A 25559-nucleotide genomic window follows, 5' to 3' on the forward strand; every position below is an offset into this window, starting at 1 on the left:
AGTTTTTAATCTGTCCACTTACATTCCTCAATAATTTATGAACAGATAACTAAAACAATGTTGCATGTATAAGAGCAGATTTTGTTGGCACTATGTGTGACTAACCCTTTTGTCGCTTACTGTACAGCTCACATGAAGCTACAATAATGCCAGTACTGTACTAAAATTTTTGTTTCAGAATAATTTGTGGCTACAGGTTACGGGTGAGAGTTACGAAAGTCATGCTGTGTATTTAATCTGTTTATTGATGATTACGTATTGTAATCAATTACTGATTTCGAGCAAATGTTTTAATGAAATAAGTTAACGCATGTCACTGGTGCGTCTTACCTTAAATACTATTTGTACTTCCTTGGTATAATGACATGCCCACATCCAATGCAAACTAAATTGCCACTTGAGACTTTCGCACATCAAAACTTTCGAAAGTAACTACTTTTACATTTGAAAAGTTCCACAAAGAAAGTCAAAGATCTGATGTAACTAACATTTTTTTTGAAATTTAATTTTTGTCGGATCGACAGCGTCAGCGTGTTTTGAGAATGAAAACCTAGGCTGTATTCTTTTTATTATCTGTGCGATTGGCCAGTTTCAAGCTTCGGTAATTTTCTTGAGCTACCAGCTTCATTTTACATTTTAATACATCGTTGGTGCATGTAACAACATTTTTTACACAGACCACCAGAACTGTACAATAAAATATTATTATCTTACAGCTAGCCTCGACTATTTCGTTAAGGGGCTCCGGAAAGGCTCAAAATCATGAAAAGTTAAATTTTTACTTTTTTGCGTTTTCTGAATCTGCAGACTATTACCTTTTAATAGATATATAATTTATTCAATTCCGAAGACTACAACTATTTTTAAATTTTTTTTGAAATGTGTTCTACATGGGCGTGACCCACTGTGGCGCTGTTAAACTGCTGTCAAATGGTGTTATTATTAACGTCCGTGTTCATCAGGTACATTTTAGTGATGTGAGATAAAGTATGTGTTGTGGCTAACCTATTTTCAGAGACTTAGCAGCACCTGAACTGTTGAAAAAGTGTATTCACGGAAAAACTCAAAACCCCAATGAAAGTGTAAATAGTGTTATATGGTCGAGAATCCCCAGGACTGTATTTGTTGGAATAGAAACACTTCACTTTGGTGTGTATGATGCTGTTGCAACTTTCAATGATGGCAACATTGTAAGGTGCAAGGTATTTAGAAATATGGGAATGAAGATAGGTTCTAACATGGTACGAGCGATGCTTGCTGTAGACAAGGAACGCCTTCGGGCTGCAGACAGGGCTGTAAAGAGTCTAGAAATACAAGCAAGAGTAAACAGGAGGAGGAACAAGAGGAAGCTGGAGGAGGAGTTTGCAGAGGATGAAGATAATCCATCCTATGGACCTGGAATGCACTAAAAAGTTAATCCAATCTTTCTCGCTCGATTCCCAAAACTTTTATTTTATCATACTAATTACATGTTTTCTAAGGATCTTCCAAACACATTTGTTTCAAACTTTCAGTAAATGTTACACAGTACCTTCTGCACAATTTAACACAGCCTTTTTCCAAAAAACTGTATATTTTTGAATATATAAATAAAAAATTGCAAAAAAATGTTGTGAATTTTCATTACAATTAAAAAAATCATCTTTAATAACTGAACTAAAATTTTGTAAAATCCCTGTGTTAAGTTGTAGCCCATATTCCAATAAATAATCTGTAAAAAGTTCAACTTCCTACCTCAAATACTTTGTGAGGAAAGATGTAATTTATAAGCGTTATTTTAACATTGCAAGTATAGGGCGTTCCGGAGCCCCTTAACATCTTTCTGACGTGGATAAAATACTTGACGAAAACACTCAATCTTTCTGAAGGAAAGAAGATGTACAGGGTGTTTAAAGAAGTGTAACGTATTCCTACAGAAGTTTGTGGAAGTCAAAGATAGAAAAAAGTTCCTGTAATTATATGTGCGGAAGCAAGTACCTGTAGAGATATGGGACAATCTGTCCTCTCAGTTCCATCAGTCTGTAGACATTATTGGCAGCGCTGCATCCTGACACGTCCTTCAGCCCTTCTTCGCAGTGCATCACGCACTCTTTACAAATACAGCTGGCTCCATTCGGATTGCGTCATATACATTGGGGACACGTTCTTCTAACGCCTGCACATTTTAGATAAACAGGTGCTGCGTACCACAGACGTATGCACTACTGGAGAAAGTTGGCCTTCCAGCAAGAGACAACGACTTTAGTTTATGTACGACGGGGCACCATCCCATTTCCTACGACCATGCGACGGTACTCACGACAACTTATCATGGACGATGGTTTGACCGAGGAGGTCCAGTACCATGACCTCCCAGTTCACCGGATCCAATCCATGAGATTTCTGGCTATGGGGGCGTATAAGGTTCTGGTGTATTACTATCCCATCGACAATACGCAGACGTTACAGGAGCACTTGACCCATGAATGTGACGCAGTCCGAATGGTACCGGACGTATTTGAAAGACTGAGTGATTCACTGGGAAGAAGGGGGTCAGGATGCGTTAGAATGCGTTATAGTCATGCTCAGGGCTCCACGTAGCGTCCTGCTTAACAGACAGATGGGAATGAGGGTACAGACTGACGCATGTCTCAACCGGTATTTGCTTCCGGCCTATCATTACTTCTATTTCTGACAAATCCTACCCCTTTAGGAATATGTGACAACTTTTTAAACATCCTGTGTAATACTATAATCGTGGTATAATGTTAGGTACTTTCTTTTCAGCACAAAATACACACGTTCAAATGACGATGAATTGGAACTACTTATAATAAAATAATGTTTTCCCAGCTCTATGGAGCACAGCTTAAATTAGATTTTATCCTGTTTTTGCTTCTTTTGACAAAGCTAGACCGTCTGAGTACAACTACCACTCATCGGCCCTCTCAAGTCATTAACTCCACTTAAGAATATGGCCCACATACAACTATTAAAAAAATGAACTTAGAGTTCCTTTCTCAACTCGTCCCTTCTCTGCTATTCTGATCTAAAACATACTGTATCAGATCTGAGGCAGGCCAATTTTTCTCCGTCAATCTTGCGTTTATCATTTCTGTTGAACGTCCCACTATCAAAGGTTTATTTCAATACTGGATCTACCATGATTATACTCAATTTCGACGTAGTGGCGAAGAGACAAACAAACAGACGTTTTATGCAAAATATAAGTTGTTAAAATTTATTATCTAGGTAGCCATGCTACGCAAAACAGCAGGGCAGCTATCATTCGAGAAATAAAAGATATATCGTTTGCTGAAAGACATTTAAATATACACTGATGACCCAGAAACATTATGACGACTGCCCACAGCGAGACTGAATGCAGCTCGGTGGCGTTGCTGAAGTGTGCCGCGGTAAGGAACGTACAGGTATATGAGCACAGCAGAGATGAATGGCGTATCATTCTAGCGACGATATGGACCATAGATGGGGAAATCCACTGACTTTAGCAAAAGGTAGGGCGTTAGGGCCGGGCGTCCGGCGACGATATTTTGGAAATGATGAAGTTGGTGGGCTGTTCACGTGCTGCTGTCGCGAAAGCCTATAGAAAATGGTTGAAGGACACTGAAATCCACAAGATGTTGGACGTCTGCACCTCATCACAGAACGTGGAGTTCCGGCGGTTGTCAGTCTGTAATGTGGTATAGGCGCAAATCTGTGGCAGACCTGACGACAAGGTACAATGCCAGCGCAAACACAAGCGTTTCGAAACACAACGTTCAGCATACGTTCTTAAAGATGGGGCTTGGCAGCAGGTGGCCCCTGTTTTAATGTGGACCCAAAGAGTTCGTGTAATGGGCACGGAAAAAAAGAGAGTGGATTGTGAATCAATAAATGGGATTGAGTTTCTTAATATCCCAGGTCAATGGTCCTGCCTGGATACGCTGACATCTAGGCGAACCGCTGCTCGAAACATGCACCGCGCATCGGACACAGGCCTTTGAGAGCACTATTATGGTACGGTGGGAATTCAACTGGGCTTACATGACAATAGCAACTGAAACCGACATGACAGCTGTGGACTACGTGAATACTGTTGCAGACCACCTGCATCTGTTCATGGTACACGTCTTTCCCGACGGTGATGGCAAGTTCCAGTGTATAACTGTCCGTGTCACAAGGCTAGAGTCGTACTACGGTGGTTTGAGGAGCTTTATAGTGATATCACGTTTATGTTAGCCACCTAAAGTGTCTAATCTGAAGCCGATGGAACACGTCTTGGACACTATCTGGTGGTAGCTCCACGACGACAAACCACCACCTCGTAATTGTGTGATCTGTGCGGAGATATCCAGTCCCACATACCTCCAGAAACCTATCGAGGACCTGTCCAATATATGTCGCCTAGAATCGCTGCTGTTTTGCGTTCCAGTGTTATATCAAAATGATATTAAGCAGGTGGTCGTAATGTTTGGGCCCATCAGTATATACACTGACGGAAAAAAATCGCAACACCAATAAATAATTAATGTAGAGTACTGAAATTTCGTCAATACTTTTGTCAAGGTAACATATTCAAGTGATTAACCATGCAAGATCACATGTTAATGTAAGTGCTAGGTAAACTACTGCAAATGTGGAATGTTGGCACGTTAATAACCGGCGTAACCGCCAGAATGTTGAATACAAGTATGAAGTGCACGCTGTGAGTTGTACATGTGCCGGATGTCAGTTTGTTGGGTGAAGTTGCATGTCTGTTGTACTTGGCCGGTCAATACACGAGCTGTTAATGCTGTTTCTGGATGACGCTGGAATTGTCGTCCGATTATGTCCCATATGTGCCCTACTGGAAACAGATCTCGTCATCGAGTAGGCCAAGACAACATGTCGACACCCTGTAGAGCATTTTGGGTTACAACAGCGGTAATCGGGCTAGCGTTATCCTATTGGAAAACATCCCTGCTCTTCATGAATGGGAGCACAGCAGGTCGCATCACCAGACTGACGTACAAATTGGCAGTCAGGGTGCGTGGGATAACCACCAGAGTGCTCCTGGTGTCATATAAAACGCAACAGACCTCCACTCTGCCATCCAATGACTCTCGCTTGATGACACCACCGAAGTCGCGAACGAGATCAGTGAAACGCAGTGCTCGGAGCTTTCCTTGAACTAACCGATTTCTAACAGTTCGTTGTGTCACTGTGGTGCCAACTGCTGCTCAAATTGCTGTTGCGCATGCAGTACGATGTGCCAGAGCCACATGTCAAATACGATCGTGTTCCCTCTCGGTAGTGTCACATGGTCGGGCGGAGCCTGGTCTTCATACGGTCATACATTCTCGTGACAACCGCTGCTAGCAATCATGTACAGTGGCTACATTCCAGCCAAGTCTTTCTGCAGTATCGCAGGAGGAACATCCAGCTTTTCGTGTCCCTATTACATGATCTCTTTCAAACTCAGTGAGATGTTGAAAATGGCGTCCTTGTCGTCACAAAGGCATTTTTGACTAACATCAAATCACCATGATCAAAAACAGGACTAACGCTCACGACCGTTACAGCGTGTATTTGAAACAAACCTGCTTTGCATCCTCATAGTGGCGTTACTAGCACCATTGTTATGCGAGTGGCGAGGAATTTGAATAGACATCATATTTCATATGTAGAAACACGCCTACCAACTTTCTTTTATGTTGCTATTTTTTCCGTCAGTGTGTATCTATGAAAATATTACAGCGGAAAGTTGCTAATTGAAGTCGCGACGACGTTATGTCGGTAATTTTTGGATTGGAGGATGTAAAGGCTGTCGCCAGTTAAAATAAAAGTTACCTCAGGGAGAGGTTTCCAGGACATTGGTGGGAACGATGCAAAAATAGTTCTGGGTGTATTACGGTTGTGAACCCCGACAAAGTATTAAAAAAAGTGGCTGTCTGTTTTTTACTCTCCTGTGAAACTCTGTTGCAGATTTCTAAAGTGGGCTTCAGCCACTTCAGTTATTGTTGCGCCCACAACAGGACATCACTGCATTCAACATGGAGGCCAACGTGAAGCAATGTTGCTTTTATACTTGAAAAAAGAGACAGCATTGGTCGTATATTTTTCTATTGCAAAATCGATTTTCTGTCACTGAGTGACCATCTTCAGTGCTATATTGTATAACAAATTGGGATGCACTGTTGTTACTAAGCTTACGGCAATCACATAGACTGAGTGACCATCTTCAGTGCTATATTGTATAACAAATTGGGATGCACTGTTGTTACTAAGCTTACGGCGATCACATAGACTATGTGATTGCCGTAAGCTTAGTAACAACAGTGCATCCCAATTTGTTATACAATATAGCACTGAAGATGGTCTCTCAGTGACAGAAAATCGATTTTGCAATAGAAAAATATACGACCAATGCTGTCTCTTTTTTCAAGTATACCTGTTACATGGTCGTAGTGCACAAGACAACATGGAGTCGCCAATCAATAATGTTGCTTTTGTCGACTGATTAATTGCATTATATCACCAAATGTTTTGCATGTTTATACTTAATTCTATGATAGTATGCCAGTGAAGTAAAGGTAAATCTCACAATGGAAAGACTGCCTTAAAATACTCTTGCAATTGGAATAGTTTGAACTGGCAAATATCCATGATGATGGCAGACTTTTGGTCATCCGAGTGAAGATTGTGGAAAACTGGTTCACGATACGTAGTCTTAGAAATCTGAACAGGAACACATTCATTTAACAGAACGATAAAGTTGGGACACGGAATCTTGTAAGAGACGACCGACCACCGTTATATTATAATATAGTACTGTAGTGGAGCTGAATAGGTTGCTTCAGAAAAGTCATACGGCAGATGACAAACCACTTACTCAAAAAGCTCATTTTACGCGATTTATTTTAATCATGAGATATCCAAGATCACAGAAAGTCACAGGATACGAGCGTTATTAAACGTGCATGTCACATAACTGACTAAGAAGCAGCTTTAGCTGTCTGCCAGCCTATGTTACATGTGCCTCTAATAAGGCTTATATCCTGTAACCTTTTGCGCAGTTGGATATATGATGATGGAAATAAATCCAAAACCCCTCGAGTGAGCTATTTGAGTAATAAAGTCACTTTTCAGTGCGTGTATGACCTTTTTGAGTGACCTATTCAGCTCCAGTAGAGCACTATACAATAATTTAGTATAACGTTTGTATCGATACTTTGCAACCGAGCAGCTAGCGAACTGGTATTTGTTTATCTGCTGCCACGTGGGATAGGGTTTCTGTAGATACGCCCCATTCGAAATACCGTTAAAGTGTGCCGGAATTCGTGAAATCAAAGGTCTGCTCGGATAACAAGTTGGGATTTGGGTCTCTACGCGCCGATGGCAAGCTACTGTTGGAAATCACCTACTCCAGTTGCTTTCGGTGACGTCTTCGAAAGAATATGCTTCTGAAGAATGAACCATTACCTGCACCACTTTTCATATCGTTTTCCACAATATGTACAAAAGAGCCAAACTCATCTAAGAGGCTACGTTCAAGCTATTACAGACTGACTGTGTCTCAAGTACCCAGAGCAAAGGCTAGCAGAGAGCACTGATGGTCAGATGGTCGTGATGGTGAGCACACTGATTTGCTGCTAAGCCACTGGAGGAACTGGTGTGCGCATAAACCAATGTTACTTCGAAAGTGCGCACTGCAGTACGATACATTAACTATTACTAAAACATTCCCAATAATCCGTTCCAGAATATCTTACGTAACGCTCACAACTTACACACACGTTTGGGATAATCACTCAAGTAGACAAGGTTTTCATGAAATAAGAGCATATTATGGGATCACTCTCTCGAGCCGTGGGCTCTCTTCGCCTAGAACACTCCCATAAATACGCGAAATTTTTGCAATGCAGTGCACCAGCCCGAAATGTATAATAATTCTTTCGTTGTCTTCAGAATGATGCCCCAGTGCTCTACGTTTCTGCACCCTATTGCACTGAACACATTGGGATTACCGTCGTGATGTTGATTTCATGAAAACCACTCTGATTAATAGATGATTAACGATCTTCGTTTCCACGAAAATTCCTGTGCCTTGCGGAGCAAACGTGGATCTCGATAATGGCGAAAATTATTGCAGCCGTTCGGTTCACGCCCAAAAAACATTTTACACCGCCAGGTATCGGTGTGGACAACTGTGAAATGCTGGCACGTAAGCAGCGGCTCTGAACCAGTTTAGAAAGTTTTCCACCTTATTGCTCAATCAAAACGAATGAAACCAAGCATTCATTAACTTTCCTCACCTTACAGGCTTTCATCTTCACTTCTTTCTCAACGTTCAGAGGACAAATGCTCATCATCAAAGTGTGGGTGATTGTGGGGAGGATAAGCTTCGGTGAAACCTGCAACACTGAAGCACCTTGCACAAAGTAGCAGGGGTCATAATTTCCCTACACGAGAATACCACAGTGATGGGAGAAACCTAATATTCGCCTGTAGTCTCTGGCAAGTGAAAAAACGTGTGTCTCCAGTTAGGTTCAATTTAGATTTTATTTTCCTGTGTCAGTATCTACGGATACTACGTAGTTAATATTTTATGTACCCAGTGAAATGAGATTCCTGAGCACACCGTAAATATGAGTCCCTACGGTAACATCCACTGCTGCTTCCTAATGGTACCAACAATTTCCTTCACACCATATTACAGTAGTTGCTAAGTACTTTGTGGAAGGTCATGGTTCAAGTGCATTAGTTTATTTGATATGGACATCAGAGTGAGAAACACGTTCAGTGATCGCTAGAGTTTGACATAAGATATACGCAAGCGTACGCACCTGCGAGGGGAGCAATCCAGGTATTTCGAGTAGTTACAAAAACTATCCCGATTGAAATGGATGGCTGCCTTTCTGTAACAACATTTTAACGGTGGAAAAGCTTATATATCAATGAGTAACATTAAATTCAGTCGTACTTGCTATTTCCCATCTAAACAGGAATGAACTCACAATGCTTTACTTGAAAAAAAAAAAAAATTTCCACAACCTCTAGGTGTTCCTCAAGTGACCCCTGAGTTCAATGTAAGTATGAAGACACATGACCTATTCTCCCGGAATAAGCGTTAAAAGTCGACGTTGTGAAATAATAATAACAATAATAAATTTGAAATGATGGCTGCCTTTCTGTAACAAAATTTTAACGGTGGAAAAGCTTATATATCAATGAGTAACATTAAATTCCTTCGTACTTGCTATTTCCCATCTAAACGGGAATGAACTCACAATGCTTTACTCGAAAAAAAAAAATTCCACAACCTCTAGGTGTTCCTCAAGTGACCCCTGAGTTCAACGTAAGTATGAAGACACATGACCTATTCTCCCGGAATAAGCGTTAAAAGTCGACGTTGTGAAATAATAATAACAATAATAATAATAATGATTGCAAAATGACCAATACTTTCATATGCACGCTACACTTGTTCTAAAATTAAATCTTTTCTGTGTTTTAAAAAGCACTATTTGCAAACAGCTTTTATAGCGCCTAACGGTCTGCTGTGCGAGAGAATTCGCTGGAAGCTAGAAAAAAAAATAACTAGAAGTTTTTTAGTTGTTGTTTCTATGGTACATACACTCTGATGTATCAAGTCAGATCATAACGTATTACTTCTAGCAATTTTCCTTGGGGACTGGTACAAAACAACACTAATATTTCTGATAGTGAAGTTCCTATAATCGCGGTACTTACGTATGGGACACTTTCTTACGGTAAAGAAAGGCTTATACAGCACAATACTAATTGATTTTTTTTGTTTCAGCTCCATACGTCAAACAATGCCGGATGGGTGACCCGAAGATCGTAGACTGCTTCATCGAGGCCTTGCACCACACGAGGCCATATCTGGCAAAAGGTAAATGGAGAGCATCATACGTTTCAAATAAACGCCGTCAGGAGCCGCAGTGAGATCAAATTTTACATACGAATCTAAAACAAACATAATAAGGCAACCCCTTCTCCAAACGTGGAATGTAAACACCCAATTTATGCCTCTTTAGACACTAAAATATCTAACTTCCTTTGGTGCCGGGTGAGACTAGTACACGTCCAGTTTCTACTATTACCTAAGTAATTAAGTAAGAGTTAAAAATAAATGTCGCAGATCTTTTGTCAGAAAGGGATCGACTTGTAATCTGTAACTTTCTAATCGAATTATGTCTTTTGGTAGTATAAACCAGACAGCGCATGGAGGAATGCGTCTGGAAGTTGCATGTGGCTTCCAACACATTACGCTGAACAGTTTCATTCGATATAGTTGTGTAAGTGTGCCAATCAGAAACTGATAAACAGAAAATTTGTAGAAACTGGTTCAGAGTTTCCAGGTGTAAATGAAACTGTTGATGTTGCATTACGCTCTAAGTGACAGATATTTGCAGTCAACAGATCTCTGAATTTGAAATCGGAGGAATAGGGGTGTATCAAGGACAATTTTAACATTCTTTCTGACTGACGCGCAGAAGGCTACATGTGTGGAATTGGTAGGACTTACAATAAACTTTCTTGAGACTGAGAAGCTTAAGTCCAGGAATAAGAATGGTTTTAGAAGGCATCGTCCGTGCGAAACTCAGCTTGCCCTTTTCTCACATGATATACTGCGAACTATCGATGAAGGGCAACGGGCAGATTCCGTATTTCTAGACTTCCTAAAAGCATTTGACATGGTACCCCATTGCAGGCTATTAACGAAGGTATATAGAATAAGTTCACACATATGTGAGTACCTCGAAGGCTTCTCAAGTTTGTTGTCCTCGGCGGCGAGTGTTCATTGGAGACAAGGATATCGTCAGAAGTGCGCCAGGGAAGTGTGATAGGACCGCTTTTGTTCTGTGCATACATAAATGATTTGGCGGACGGTGGGCAGAAATCTGCGGCTGTTTGTTGATGATGCCGTAGTGTACGATAGGGTATCGAAGTTGAGTAACTGTAAGAAGATACAAGACGACTCAACAAAATTTCCAGTTGGTCTTATGAATGGCAGCTGGGCCTAAATGTGGAAAAAATGTAAGTTGATGCGAATGAATAGGAAGAACAAATGTGTAATATTTGGACACAGTATTAGTAGTGTCCTGCCGGTGTGACCTATTGTTGGGTACTGCTCGATTGCTTGGGATCCGTACCACGTCGGATTGAAGGAATACATCGAAGCAGTTCAGAGGCGGGCTGCTGTATTTGTTACCGGTACGTTTGAACAACGCATAAGTGTAACGGAGATGCTTCGGGAAATGAAATGGGAAGGCGACGTTCTTTGTGAGAAACACTGTTGAGAAACTTTAGAGAACCGGCATTTGAAGCAGACTGCCGAACCATTGTACTGCCGCCAACATACATTGCGCGTAAGGACCACGACGATAAGATACAAGAAAGTAGGGCTCATACGGAGGCATATAGACAGTCGTTTTTCCCTCTGTCTATTTGCGAGTGGAACAGGAAAGGAAATGATTAGTAGTGGTACAAAGTCACGCACCGTACGGTGGCTTGCAGAGTATCTACACTCCTGGAAATGGAAAAAAGAACACATTGACACCGGTGTATCAGACCCACCATACTTGCTCCGGACACTGCGAGAGGGCTGTACAAGCAATGATCACACGCACGGCACAGCGGACACACCAGGAACCGCGGTGTTGGCGGTCGAATGGCGCTAGCTGCGCAGCATTCGTGCACCGCCGCCGTCAGTGTCAGCCAATTTGCCGCGGCATACGGAGCTCCATCGCAGTATTTAACACTGGTAGCATGCCGCGACAGCGTGGACGTGAACCGTATGTGCAGTTGACGGACTTTGAGCGAGGGCGTATAGTGGGCATGCGGGAGGCCGGGTGGACGTACCGCCGAATTGCTCAACACGTGGGGCGTGAGGTCTCCACAGTACATCGATGTTGTCGCCAGTTGTCGGCGGAAGGTGCACGTGCCCGTCGACCTGGGACCGGACCGCAGCGACGCACGGATGCACGCCAAGACCGTAGGATCCTACGCAGTGCCGTAGGGGACCGCACCGCCACTTCCCAGCAAATTAGGGACACTGTTGCTCCTGGGGTATCGGCGAGGACCATTCGCAACTGTATCCATGAAGCTGGGCTACGGTCCCGCACACCGTTAGGCCGTCTTCCGATCACGCCCCAACATCGTGCAGCCCGCCTCCAGTGGTGTCGCGACAGGCGTGAATGGAGGGACGAATGGAGACGTGTCGTCTTCAGCGATGAGAGTCGCTTCTGCCTTGGTGCCAATGATGGTCGTATGCGTGTTTGGCGCCGTGCAGGTGAGCGCCACAATCAGGACTGCATACGACCGAGGCACACAGGGCCAACACCCGGCATCATGGTGTGGGGAGCGATCTCCTACACTGGCCGTACACCACTGGTGATCGTCGAGGGGACACTGAATAGTGCACGGTACATCCAAACCGTCATCGAACCCATCGTTCTACCATTCCTAGACCGGCAAGGGAACTTGCTGTTCCAACAGGACAATGCACGTCCGCATGTATCCCGTGCCACCCAACGTGCTCTAGAAGGTGTAAGTCAACTACCCTGGCCAGCAAGATCTCCGGATGTGTCCCCCATTGAGCATGTTTGGGACTGGATGAAGCGTCGTCTCACGCGGTCTGCACGTCCAGCACGAACGCTGGTCCAACTGAGGCGCCAGGTGGAAATGGCATGGCAAGCCGTTCCACAGGACTACATCCAGCATCTCTACGATCGTCTCCATGGGAGAATAGCAGCCTGCATTGCTGCGAAAGGTGGATATACACTGTACTACTGCCGACATTGTGCATGCTCTGTTGCCTATGTCTATGTGCCTGTGGTTCTGTCAGTGTGATCATGTGATGTATCTGACCCCAGGAATGTGTCAATAAAGTTTCCCCTTCCTGGGACAATGAATTCACGGTGTTCTTATTTCAATTTCCAGGAGTGTATGTAGATATAGATGTAGACATTTCAGTTCTACCGCTGACCGACATGTTCCTACAGAACGTTATCTCAAGGGATGACACTTCCATTGCGAGAAAGGCAGGTAGCAAAACTGACACAGTGCATAACTTAATCACATTTGATTTGGACAAACGTCTAATGACGTGTGGCACCAGTGCTTCAATGCATTGGAGAAAAAGGCCTCTGCTCCTGGTTCTACAAAGGCTGATAAAAGGATAATGTGCCATTAGTGGAACATAACGAACAATCAGTGTTATAAATAATGTTTGCAAAATACCGGTAAGGATTATTTACAGAAACTAATAGAAACTGACCTCTCGGAAGATCAGTTTGTGTTACGGGGAAATGTAGAAACGCGTGAGGCCATACTGATCTTAAGACGTACCTTAGAACACCGGCCGAAGAAAGGCAAACTTATGCTTACAACATTTTTGAGATTTAGAAGTAGTTTTTGACAATGTTGTGCAGAGTTAAATCTTTGAAATTAGGAAGGTAGCATGGATAAAATTGTTAGAAGTTGTACAGAATTCAAACTGCACTTGCAAGATTCGAAGGGCATGAAAGGAAATCAGTAGTTGAGAAGAGAGTGAGACGGGGTTGCAGCGCCCCTCGATGTTATTCTGTGTGTACATTCAGCAAGCAGTAAGGAAAAGTAAGGAGAAACTTCGGACGAGAAAGATAAGAGAGATGAAATTAAATCTTTGCCGTTTGCCGATAACATTGTAATTGTCGCAGATGACGAAGGACTAGGAAGAGCAGTTGAACATAATCAACAGTGTCGTGATAAGAGTTTATGAGATGAACATCAAGTAAAACAAGGGTATTGCAATGTAGACGAATTAAATCAGGTGATGGTGACAGAATTAGGTTAGCAAATAAGATACTAAAAATAGAAGATATTTTGGTAGTCAAATATCTGATGATGGCCGAAATTAACAATATATAAAAACGCAAACCGACAATAGTGCGAAAATAATTACTGAAGACGAGAAATTTGTTAAGACCAAATGTAAATTTAAACCTAATATAAATTTAAGTCTTTTTTGGTGGTAACTGCCTGGAGTACAGTCTCGCACAGAGGTGAAACACGGGCGATAATTAGTTCATTCAAGAAGAGAATAAAAAGTTTTGAAATGTGGAACTACAAAAGAATACTGAAACTTAAATGGGTACATCGAATAATTAATGAGGAGGCACTAAATCGAATTACGGAAAAATCCACCCATACGAATGAAGTAGATGCAGATCTTAATGAAACTGCAACGGTAATTGATGGGTGTCTAGAACCAACTCCTGTTTTGATAAATGGTACTGCATGGCAGACACTGCCTCCCCTGTGATACGTTGCAAAGTAGGCACAATGCCAAAAGAAGAAAGTCGAAGAAAATGAGTTACACTTAGTGCATGGACATGGTCCTCCATGATCCATGTTGAAATGTAGGAAGACCATTTCACAGTCAACATCTGAACCAAATATTGAGTCAAGAAAGCCAACGAAAAATTGTGGGACGTCATCTCCAAGCAGAGGTAAAGCCATCAGAATGCATATCAGTCAGATACAACTTGGACTGGAATGGAGATTAGAGAACAAATTTCGAATGGGTGTTGGGAAATCTAAGGACAGTGTAATGAAATAGGCGATTTTAAAAAAAGGACCAGTGCTTTGTTATTATGGAGAAATACAGAAAACGAAACATTTGTGTCAGTATTCACGTTTTCCTGGGTCTTGCAGCAAAGAGGAGTTGTTCAAGGCACAAGAAAATGCTGCAGCAGTTGCTCATTTCTGGGAAAATATTGATTTCAGGTTTGTTAGTAAATACGAGAGGGTTTTAATAAGCAGTTCAATACATTTCCTTCCTCGGCTAGTTACGGCTAAAAAAACACGGAATTTGTTGTGAGATATCGTGAAATATTCCCGCTTCAGCAACTGTAGTATCATACAGCCTACAAAATGACGTCTGCGACAAGGTGCCTTCCAAGCAGATATCCCGGGTTCGATTCCCGGCGGGGTCAGTGATTTTCTCTGCCTCGTGAAGACTGGGTGTTGTGTGATGTCCTTAGGTTAGTTATGTTTAAGTAGTTCTAAGTTCTAGGGGACTGATGACCATAGATGTTAAGTCCCATAGTGCTCAGAGCCATTTGAACCAAGCAGAGAGCTATTATATTGGCGGAAAACAAGAGCATCGCAGATATTCATAGATGCTAGCACATTGTAAACGTAGACATGGAAGTAGCAAAAGCACGATGAGTCGTCGGGTGATGCATCTCTCATCAGCTCAAGAAGAGCTGTCCGACCTCCTACGTGCCGGCCGGTCGCACACAGCTGTGACTTCTGCAACGCTGGAACGTGCGGACACTCTCATTCGAGGCGATCGGTGTATCACAATCAAACACCTCTGCTGCACGACTGGACGTCTGTTGTTCATGCTGATACACTCGTCATCCAATTGGACTACTCAAAGGTGTGTGTATGGTCTTCCGATTCCGTCTGTCTGGCCCAATGAAGGATTCACTCCGCGGGAAGCAGTGCCTGGATGAGGGAGAGGATATTGATGCAACATGGCGTTGGCTCCGACGTCTGTCATTAGAGTGGTACCGTGTGTGTGAACAAGACCTCCCACTAAGCTTGCGTAGGGCCGTCACATTGAATGGAGGCTATGTTGAAAGATAGGTTTTTGTAGCCAAAAGGGTGGGGAATAATATGGTGTATTGTAATCCTGAATAAACCCAGCCTTCTTTACAAAAATGTGTTGCATTATGCCAATCTTATATGTATAAATTCATTCTATTTCCTTACCTGACATTTGTCTTGACATACGAACGCAATTCACAGAACGTCTAGGACGTTTTCATTGCGCACGAATGTCGAAAGTCAGATGGTTCGTTAAAATGTCTCTGAGCACTATGGGACTCAACTTCTGAGGTCATCAGTCCCCTAGGACTTAGAACTACTTAAACCTAACTAACCTAAGGACATCACACACATCCATGCCCGAGGCAGGATTCGAACCTGCGACCGTAGCGGTCTCGCGGTTCCAGACTGCAGCGCCTAGAACCGCACGGCCATCGAAAGTCAGACTCCAGGCCATCTGTCTTCTAATCCTACTGTGAAAGGCCAAGTGATACCGGCATTACTCGCGGTCTTCGTTACGTGAGTGAGCTTGGTGCAGGGTCTCCTCATGCGAGATGTCGACACGTCACTCGCAGATGCAGGCGCGCAGGGGGCAACGACTCCCCCTGCAGCAGCGCACTGCTCTTACCTTACGCAACGCCGTTTTATGTAACTGCTGACCACCGCGGCTTGCAAGCATATAAAAACGCTTCAGCTCAGCGGCACAGTGAAAGCACGTCTTAGCTGTTTTGCAGACTACTGCAACACGAAATGCTGACCTTTTACAGCGCAGCATACTTACCGCACTGAACACGGGTGTATGTATCCGTATTTGGCTTTCCTCTGAGAACGGGTACGACCTGTACTTTTTAAATACCTGTAGAGGCAGGAAGTTCACCATTAGAACCGCGCGGAGAGATCAAGTTCCCGCCGCTTCCACTTCCTGCTCTTGTTGATCTTTGCCATCTAAGAGAGCACTTCCGCTTTCACTTTCGACTCTGATGTAATCGTTACTTCCTCGAGTCACTAACAAAAGGTCGTAAGAAGTGCAAATGCGGACACTGAAGGGCTATGGCTAAGAATGTTTTATGAGTACTTCAAAATTCGTGTTATATAAATAAAGTTCACTACATACACTAAACTGTTTGAAAGGCTATTCATTAATGTCAGTTATTGATAAAACCCATTAGCGATAGAGTGATTGATTTCAGTTTTTTACTCGAAGCGCAAATGTAGAAATATTTCGACAATTCCATAAAAAGGTCTGATCCGGTAGCTCATCTAGACAATATGCATGTTTCTCTTGTTCTTTTAATCAGTATATCATTTGATTCTTCTACACCACAGTTTCATAAATTTAAATTCACCTCAAAGACTACTCCACAAATCATTTTCAGATTTTTATTTAATTATTTAAAACATCACACGAGGAGCGCTCAATTTTCTGAAAGCAGGTTGGTTTTAATCAGGATTGTAACACACCATGGTATTCCTCACTCTTCTGTCTACAAAACCGTATTTTTCAACGTAATCTGTGTCCAATTCGAAGTCCCTGCGACACCTTACTGGAAGGACCTGTATACCCGCATGGTACCCCTCCACTGCCCGACGTTGGAGGCAGCAGCTTGTTGCATCAAACTTTCTCATCATCCATGTACTGCTTCTCGCAGAGTGCATCTTTCATTGGGCCAAACAGATGGAAGGCGAAAGGTGCAAGGTCCGGACGGTAGGGTGGATGAGGAAGAAGAGGCCGACAAAGTTTTGTGATTTCCTCTCGGAGGCACAGACTTGTGTGAGGGCTTCGTTGGCATGGGAAAGGAGAATTTCATTTGCATTTTCGTGGTGACGAAAACGCTGAAGTTGTTTCTTCAGTTTCCTGAGGGTAGCACGATACACTTCAGAGTTGATCGTTGGACCATGAGGGAGGACATTAAACAGAACAATCCCTTCAGAGTCCCAGAGGAGGGTCGTCGTAACTTTACCAACTAGGGGTGCGGCTTTGAAATTTTTCTTCGAATGAGAGATCTTGTGGCGCCGCTCCATGGACTACCGTTTTGTTTCCCGTTCGAAGCAATGAATCCATGTGACGATGTTCGACAAAAAATTGTCACAAAGAGACACACAACGCGCAAGCAGTTCCGCCAGATAGTCCTTCGTTGTTCCTTATGGTTTTCGTTTATGCAGCCCCAGAAGGCACACACAATTAGAGCACAACAACTGTTAGATGAGGGTGTCGGCATTACCAAGAGAGACGAACAGTTAGGCAGAGAGGTGTCTGATTGTGATACGTCGATCACCTCGAATGAGAGTGTTTTCACGTTCCAACATTGCAGAAGCCACAGTTGTGTGCGGCCGGCCGGCACGCGGGAAATCGGACAGGTTTGAGCTGTCATCTTGAGATGATGAGAGGCGTCTCGCCCAACGATTCTTCATGCTTTTGTTCACTGCCATGTTTCCATTCTGCAAGCGCCTATGAGTATTTGCGATGCTCTTGTTTTTCACCAAAATAAACTCAATGACAGCTCTCTGCTTACAAGTCTCTTCGATTACAGACGCCATTTTGAATGCTACTTACAGCGCCATAGCCTGTGAGAACGTCACGATACAACAGTTGCTCAAGTGGGAATATTCCACGACATATTACAAGAAATTTCGCATTTTTTGAACCGAAACTGCCGGACAAAGAAAATGTGTTGCATTACCTATTGAACGGTCCTCGCAATCTGATGTAAACAAAACCTCAACAATAAGGAAAGTTCCAAAAGGAATAAAATAAAATAATTAACGGAGTTAGAAATTCTAAACAGAGCTCTTTCTGTCGGGTGCCAAGGCTGTTCAGCAATATGACCAATGCGGCAAGACAGTTCTAATAGCGAGCAAGAAATTCCGCTAAAGCACATCACTAATGTTAGAAAATAAATAAATAAGACCTGAAAATCGTTCTATAGGGTCGTCGAAAGATGAAAATGAAGAAAGAGAGGATGAGAGTGGGTGCCGATGCCATGTAGTACGACGGCGAGCCGCACACTTTCTCGCGCATGATTTCGAACAGCCATTTTCCGTCTTACAGGAGACTATCACGGTGCATTAGGCGTGGAGGTTCTTGGCTCTTGCAGATTCACCGACGTTCCAAATCGTTGATAATTTTAGCATCTAATCACAGGGTCCTGTAAAGCACGACCTATTGAGGGAGGGCGCCTCCTGCCGGAGGTTCGAGTCCTCCCACGGGCATGGGTGTGTATGTTGTTCTTATAGCACAAGTTAGATAAAGTAGTGTGACCTAAGCAGTTTGGTCCCTTAGGAATTCACACACATCTGAACATTTTTATTGAGGGTGCACCGAGTGTCCGGTGCGGTAGCGTCTCGCACGTAAAGAGACACTGTTTCCTATCTTCCTTTTATTCTCTTCTCAAAATGAAAATTGGCCAGGTGCTAGTATAACTCACACTGTGAGGGTACCGTACAAACTTAATTATGTATACAGACAGTACACTCACCCTGGCAAATCGAGAATCACGATGATTTTTACTTTTTAACAACATTTATACTCTCAAGTACCCGTCCCAGTGATTCCAAGAGTTTTGAGAGATACTATGATTTGAAGTCTGAAGTTGGATAGCAAAGGAGGAAAGAACTATTTTTTCTTCTGATATAATTTCAAATTAACAATTTTCAGATTTTTCCGTTTACTTTTACTTTGAGACTTTTCTTGTTTCTAAATTTCATAATTCTGCTTAAACCGGACGTACTCTGTGGGTTTTAATGAGTGAGTTTGCGAGTGCCAAACCATGTGAAATAAATGATCATACCTTTCGATTGCATTGACTTAGATCCTCATTTTTATACCGCCAAGGAACTATAGACCTTAGTATGTCACATATATTTCCTGAGAAAACGGAACAGCCAGACACACAGACACATAGAGGAACAGACAAGCAGACAGATGGACAACGAAGTGATCCTGTAAAGGTTCCATTTGTACCGTTTCAGGTTTGGAACCCAAAAAATCGCGTGAGTTCTCCACACTGTAAATCCACCGCTTGCTGCATGGGCAACGATGCCGGCGGCCTCTGCTGCGTACGTGGTCAAATTTCATTGCCCTGTGGGGGTATGTGGAGCGGCTAAATGGACTGAATGGAAAATTACAGCCAGCACAAAATTATCTGATGGCGAGATCTAGTTATCTAATTAGCCTGAATGATGGTTTACTGTCCAAGATCAAACTGAATAGTTTAGATATTTTAATAAGCACCGAACTCAAAAGACGATATGTATCTAAGCATAGGGACTCTCATGACCACCCTTTTGTTTTACCTTAGCATGTTCTCAAGATCTGTTTACAGAATTAATTTGTGGTATTTGATTTAGACTTGGATGCAGTCTTGAGCTTGCTAGAGCAGATCGAACGGTTCCTCCTGCGATATGCGTCTTCTGCCCTGATGTTCTAGACCGAGCGATATAATGCAGCGGTTAAGACGCTGTATTCGCATTTTGGAGGGGCGAGTTCCAGTTCGGCCACCCCGATTTCTACGAAAAGAGTATAGTCAATCGACACAACACTTACTGCTCTAACGATAGTATCGAGACGTGTGGGGTGCTTCTGGTGTGCAAGTTAAGAGTAAGATATATTTTAAGTAATATTTTTGTTTTAAATGTACGTAAGAAGACTACTGTAGCCCTTGTCATTTACTTTAGAAGGTGCGAGTATGGGACGAATACATGTAGGGGACAATTTTATACCTTGGAACACTTCGAGACTATCCCCCTAATCAGCTCCGTAACAGAAGTTTAATATACACATACGGAAAACATCACAACACCAAGAAGGAGTTGTCGATATAAACAAAAATTGGTAGGCATGTTTACACATCTGAAAGACGATGACTTTTCGTATTTCGGCCCAGTCGTATAATAGTGGAGCTGATAGCGCCATTATGGCGGTACAAATCAGGTTTGCTTTAATTTACACTCTATAACGGTCGTAAAAGTTTGTTAACTTTGACATAGTATGTGGTGAGTTGATGTCAGTCAATAATGCCTTTAAGGCGACGAAGCTGCCATTATCATTACCTCACTGAGTTTGAAATGAATCATGTATTAGGGTTGCGAAAAGCTAGATGTTTCTTCTGCGATACTGCGTAAATCCTTGGCAGGAATGTAGCACCGTATCTGATTGCTGCCAGCGGTGGCTACAAGAGTGTAAGCTCAGATGAAGCCCGGGTTTCGGACGGCCTCGTGGCCCTACAGAGAGAGAACACCATCATGTTCGGCGTATGACTCTGTTGCATGGTACTACTTCTGCAAGAGCAATTTGAGCAGCAGCTGGCACCACAGTGACACAACGAACTGTTACGAATCGTTTACTTTAAGGAGTGAGACGCCGTGTAAAGTGCATTCCACTCTGACCCCAAAGCACCTCCATTTGCGACTGCAGTGGTGCCATGCCAGAGCTCATTAGACGGTAGGGTGGACGCCTGTTGAGTTTTCTCATGAAAGCTACTTCTGCCTCAGTGCCAGTGATGACCGTCTGTTGCTTAGAAGGAGGCCAGCTAAAGGCCTGCACCCAACCTATCTGCGTGCTAGGCACACTGGCCCTACGCCTGGAGTTATGGTCTGGAGGGCGATTTCGTACAACAGCAGGAGCACTCTCGCGGCTATCCCACGTAACCTAATTCCAAATCTGTACCTAAATCTGGTTATTCCATTCGTTGTGCTGCCATTCACGAACAGCATTGCAGGACGTGTTTTCCAGCTGGATAATGTCCGCCCACAAGCCGCTATTGTAGCCCAACAGCCTGTATAAGTATCGGCATGTTGCCTCGGTGTGCTCGATCAACAACTCTGTCTCCAATCGAGAACATATGGGACGTCATCGGACGACAAATCCAGCATCGTCCACAAACAGCATTGACCGTGTTTGTATTGACCGACCAGGTGCAACAGGCATAGAACTCCATCCCACAAACTGAAATACGGCAAGTGTACAACACACTGCGTGCACATTTGCATCCGGTTACACCGGTTATTAACGTGCCAACATTTCACATTTGCAATGGTTTACGTAGTGCTTACATTAACTTGTAATCTTACAATGTTAATCACTTAAAATGTTATCCTGACAAATGTATTCACAAAATTTCAGAATTCTACCTTAAATATGTTTTGCTGCTGTGATATTTTTTCGTCAGGGTGTTTTCTCATTTCATTTTTAAATGATAGATTTCACTTTATGTATGCATTCTTTTTCTGATATTACGAAACTTTCTCTTCAAAAGTAATGTCTCTCTAAATATGAAATAATATTCCAAAGTACAATACATTCACGTACCTAGGTACAAATATTCTGTTGAAATTTGAAAGTGTTTCATTCTAGACAATCTTGTCTGTATTGTATGTAATAGCTTATCTGTTGCTTTGCACTACATGCTGTTAATCAGTAAGTGAAAACAAATTAAGTAGAAGTGTTATAAAAAACTAATTATAAGTTGACAGAATTTTGTAATAGACCCTATGGGAAACCAACACAAATTTCCATATTCAAGACAGGAAAAATTTCTAAGACGTTAAAGAAACTCAGGTCATTTGCTTGTATCCCATAATCCATGGCAGAAAACGTTCTTCCCTCTCAGTGTACGAGATTGTACAAGACCGACGAAGTATGGCTTAACAGTCCATACGTTATATAACTAGTTTTAGAACCACATACAGTTTTGCTCACTATAAAATTCAATACCTAAAAAATTAACAATACCTTCCAAATAGCTTTGATATATTAAATGTGTAGAATTAATAATATTTAGAAGTGTGCACAAAACACAACCTCAGGTACCACTACAACAAAAACAGCAGAAAATGCCGGAAACTGGTTATGGAGATTAGTACTGGGCACTCGTTCATGTGAGTCGAAATTAGGTCACTGAGTAGACTGCCGACCGCGAAATATCACGTATTTCTAGATACACCATGGTGCAGGTACAGCACTCTCCCCTACGTAAGACCTCCTTCTCAAGTTGCTTTAATTTTAATTACCAAGTTGTGTGATTCATCCCTGTGATAAGACAGCCATAATTTACGTGACACAAAACATAACAGAGAGTAAAGTAACATCAGATTTGGATCTTCTTGGCAGATTAAACCCGTCTACTGAACTGTATCACGAACAGCACTCTTCCCATTCAGAAAATGCACTTAAAGATTGTGATTGTGATTCCAGGCACACTGTATGGCACGTCCGAAGGTCTTAAGCTATCAGTACCTCAGTTTTACTTTCCTGAATGGCTCTCAGACTATTGAATTCCTTTGCTTCATTTAATCTAGAAGATCATTTATACGTAAACTGTGCAGCATTGATAAATTCAATCTGTAATGAGATATATCTTCAGTAATTGAGGAGCTGTTGGCTTTGAGGCCTTGCACAACTTACGATTTCACTTCGAAGAGGTCATTAGAGGCTGATCACAAGCTGAGTTGGACAGAGATGAGGAAAGGCAATGGACGTGTATCTACTCAAGTTTTGGAACGTGGTGATGTAGGGGACGCACTGAAAAACTGAATTAGAATGGTCAGGCTGCAATTTGAACCCCAGAGCACATGTTTTCTGTGTTAACCGCGACGCCATCTAGTCATCAGTTTTTCGGCACTAACAGAGTCGTAAAACTACCGTAGGCTATCATAAGTAAGCGTGGACTACGTAGTTTTCCTAGTAGCTTTGGCCAGTTAAGGTTGTACCCGCATTACCTGTACCTTAGGAGTGTTAGGAGTGTTGCATACCTATCGGTCATTAGCTCATAACGATTGCATTCTTTACATATGCAATCAGTGTCTTACTAGGTTCCCATAAAAATCGGAAGCGATGAACTGTCCAAAAAATAAGTGAGGATATATATCTAAAGGGCTTGTTCTATATAGTCATCCTCCTGTCTGTTACATAAAAGTAAACAGTATTTATAACAAATTTGAAACTGACATTGTTTAAGTCAGGTATTGTTTATATGTAACGTGAAAAAAGGATGTTATAGTAAATCATATGTTCGAACGTCTAAACTCTAATTATATATATATAGTGTTTGAACGCCTGAACTCTAATTGCATCAAAAGTAATTGCTTTGATTACATAAAAGTACAGAAGTTATACGATCATCGAAATTTTAACACTTATAAGGTGAGGTTTATATTCTGTGAGGATATAAATTACACAATGGACTAACACTGAATGATGTATGGTTCTAATTATGTGCTACACAAACAACCAAACAAGCAAAACAAAGAGTTCGTTGCTCCCAGTGCCTGTTTCACACATCCATTTACGTTTCTTTCCCTACCAATGCTACCAATACTGCTGGTAATCCTACCATTTACTACGTGATTTATGTAGAGTACCCAAACTACCGAATCGTAGTTTTGGTAGAGCGCAACTCTAGGCAGACTAATTACTAGTCAGGTGACCATTGTGTTTTCCTGTGACCAGGTATCCCGGAGATAGAGATGCCATCCGTGGAGCCGTTCCGCATGGACGAGCTGTCGCTGTCGCTCACGACTGGCCCCAACGGTTACCGCGTCACCCTGCGTGACGTCGACATCTATGGCGCCAGCAACTTCTCCGTCGACAGGCTCAGGTGAGCAGCCAGCAGACGTCGCACGTCGCATAACACCAGATGGTCCTCGGCAAAGACGTCTGGTTTGATCAATCGGCCTCCTAGAGGAGATCATTATAATTATGTTGTTTTCGCTCTGAAAACTTTCTATCTTGGTTTAAAGAAGTTTCATTTTAATCAGTCCTGTGAGACAGATACGATCTTCATTACACACATATAACTGGACTTTGTTTTCTTGACTGTAGAGTTTACTTATTTCCTACATCTTTACTATAGACATTAACTGTACAGCTCTCAAGAGGATGCTGTTTCTCAACGACATGACAGCCCGCCATGAGATTAGTATTAAACGGTCGGGGTAGGTATGCTGACGGATTTAGAAATTACTGTTTCTACGTCTATTCGATGTTTTTGTGGTGAAAAAACAAATTGAGAGTTATGCTGTTGAGAAATGCATAGCACTGTGCTGTAATGTATTTCTTATGTGTTACTAACAGTTTAGGTCCTCGACCATCATCCACTTAACTCTATCAACTTTGCTGTTGTGATCGTCAATCTGAAGACCGGTCTGATGCTGCTTTTGATGCTGCTCTATCCTAGGCAAGCCTCTTCATCTCCCAATAATTACTGCAACTTACACTCCTCTGAATCTGCTTATTGTATACATTTATTAGACACTCTATGACTTTTAGCCCCGGCGCTCCCCTCCAGTACTAAACTGGTATTTCCTTGATGTCTCAGAATCTATGCTATCAACCGATCTCTTCTTATAGTCAGGTTGCGCCACAAATTTCTTTTCTCCCCAGTTCTATTCAGTACCTCCAAGTTAGTTACTTGATTTGCCCACCTAATCTTCAACATTCTGCTGTACCACATTTCAAAAGTTTCTGTTCTCTTCTTGTTTAAACTGTGTATCGTCCATGTTTCAGTTCCGTAACAAATTTCTTTTATTCAGAAACGATTTTCTTTCCATTGCCGGTCTACATTACATATTCTAAGAATTTTAACGTTTTGCAGCCCTGTCAGCAGCTGTGATAAATTAATACGTCAAAGATCTGCCTCAGTTGCGAAAAGTTACTGGTCTTTACCCAGGTTTCAGCTAGAGTAATCTAGCCTTCTTGAGAAGCATAAAATATACTAATACAAGCCAGAATAAGGCACGGTTAACTCAGCGTCCGCGCCTAACCGACCGCTTTCCATGAAGTGGGGCCAGGGCTATTCCTCAGCAAAATAACGTAGTTTGACATAGTATCACGGTACTTCAGCTTTTTATGTTTGACCGTGCCTTATTCTGGCATGTATTAGTTTATTTTATGCGTCTGAAGAAAGCTAGATTACTCTAGCTGAAACGTGGGTAAAGACCAGTAACTTTTCGCAACTGAGGCGGATCTTTGACGTATT

General features: G+C 42.4%; 1 protein-coding gene across 1 annotated transcript in view; it reads left to right on the forward strand.

Annotated features, from left to right (window-relative positions):
- Positions 1–25559, forward strand: part of LOC126145978 (circadian clock-controlled protein daywake) — a 91809-nt gene that overhangs the window by 40031 nt on the left and 26219 nt on the right. Inside the window, exons 3-4 of the mRNA XM_049915592.1 lie at positions 9785–9877; positions 24032–24179. Of these exons, the coding sequence (XP_049771549.1) occupies positions 9785–9877; positions 24032–24179 (241 nt within the window). The remainder of the gene's footprint in view (positions 1–9784; positions 9878–24031; positions 24180–25559) is intronic.

The sequence above is a fragment of the Schistocerca cancellata genome, chromosome 2 (assembly GCF_023864275.1).
Source record: "Schistocerca cancellata isolate TAMUIC-IGC-003103 chromosome 2, iqSchCanc2.1, whole genome shotgun sequence".
Taxonomy (NCBI): Eukaryota; Metazoa; Arthropoda; class Insecta; order Orthoptera; family Acrididae; genus Schistocerca; species Schistocerca cancellata.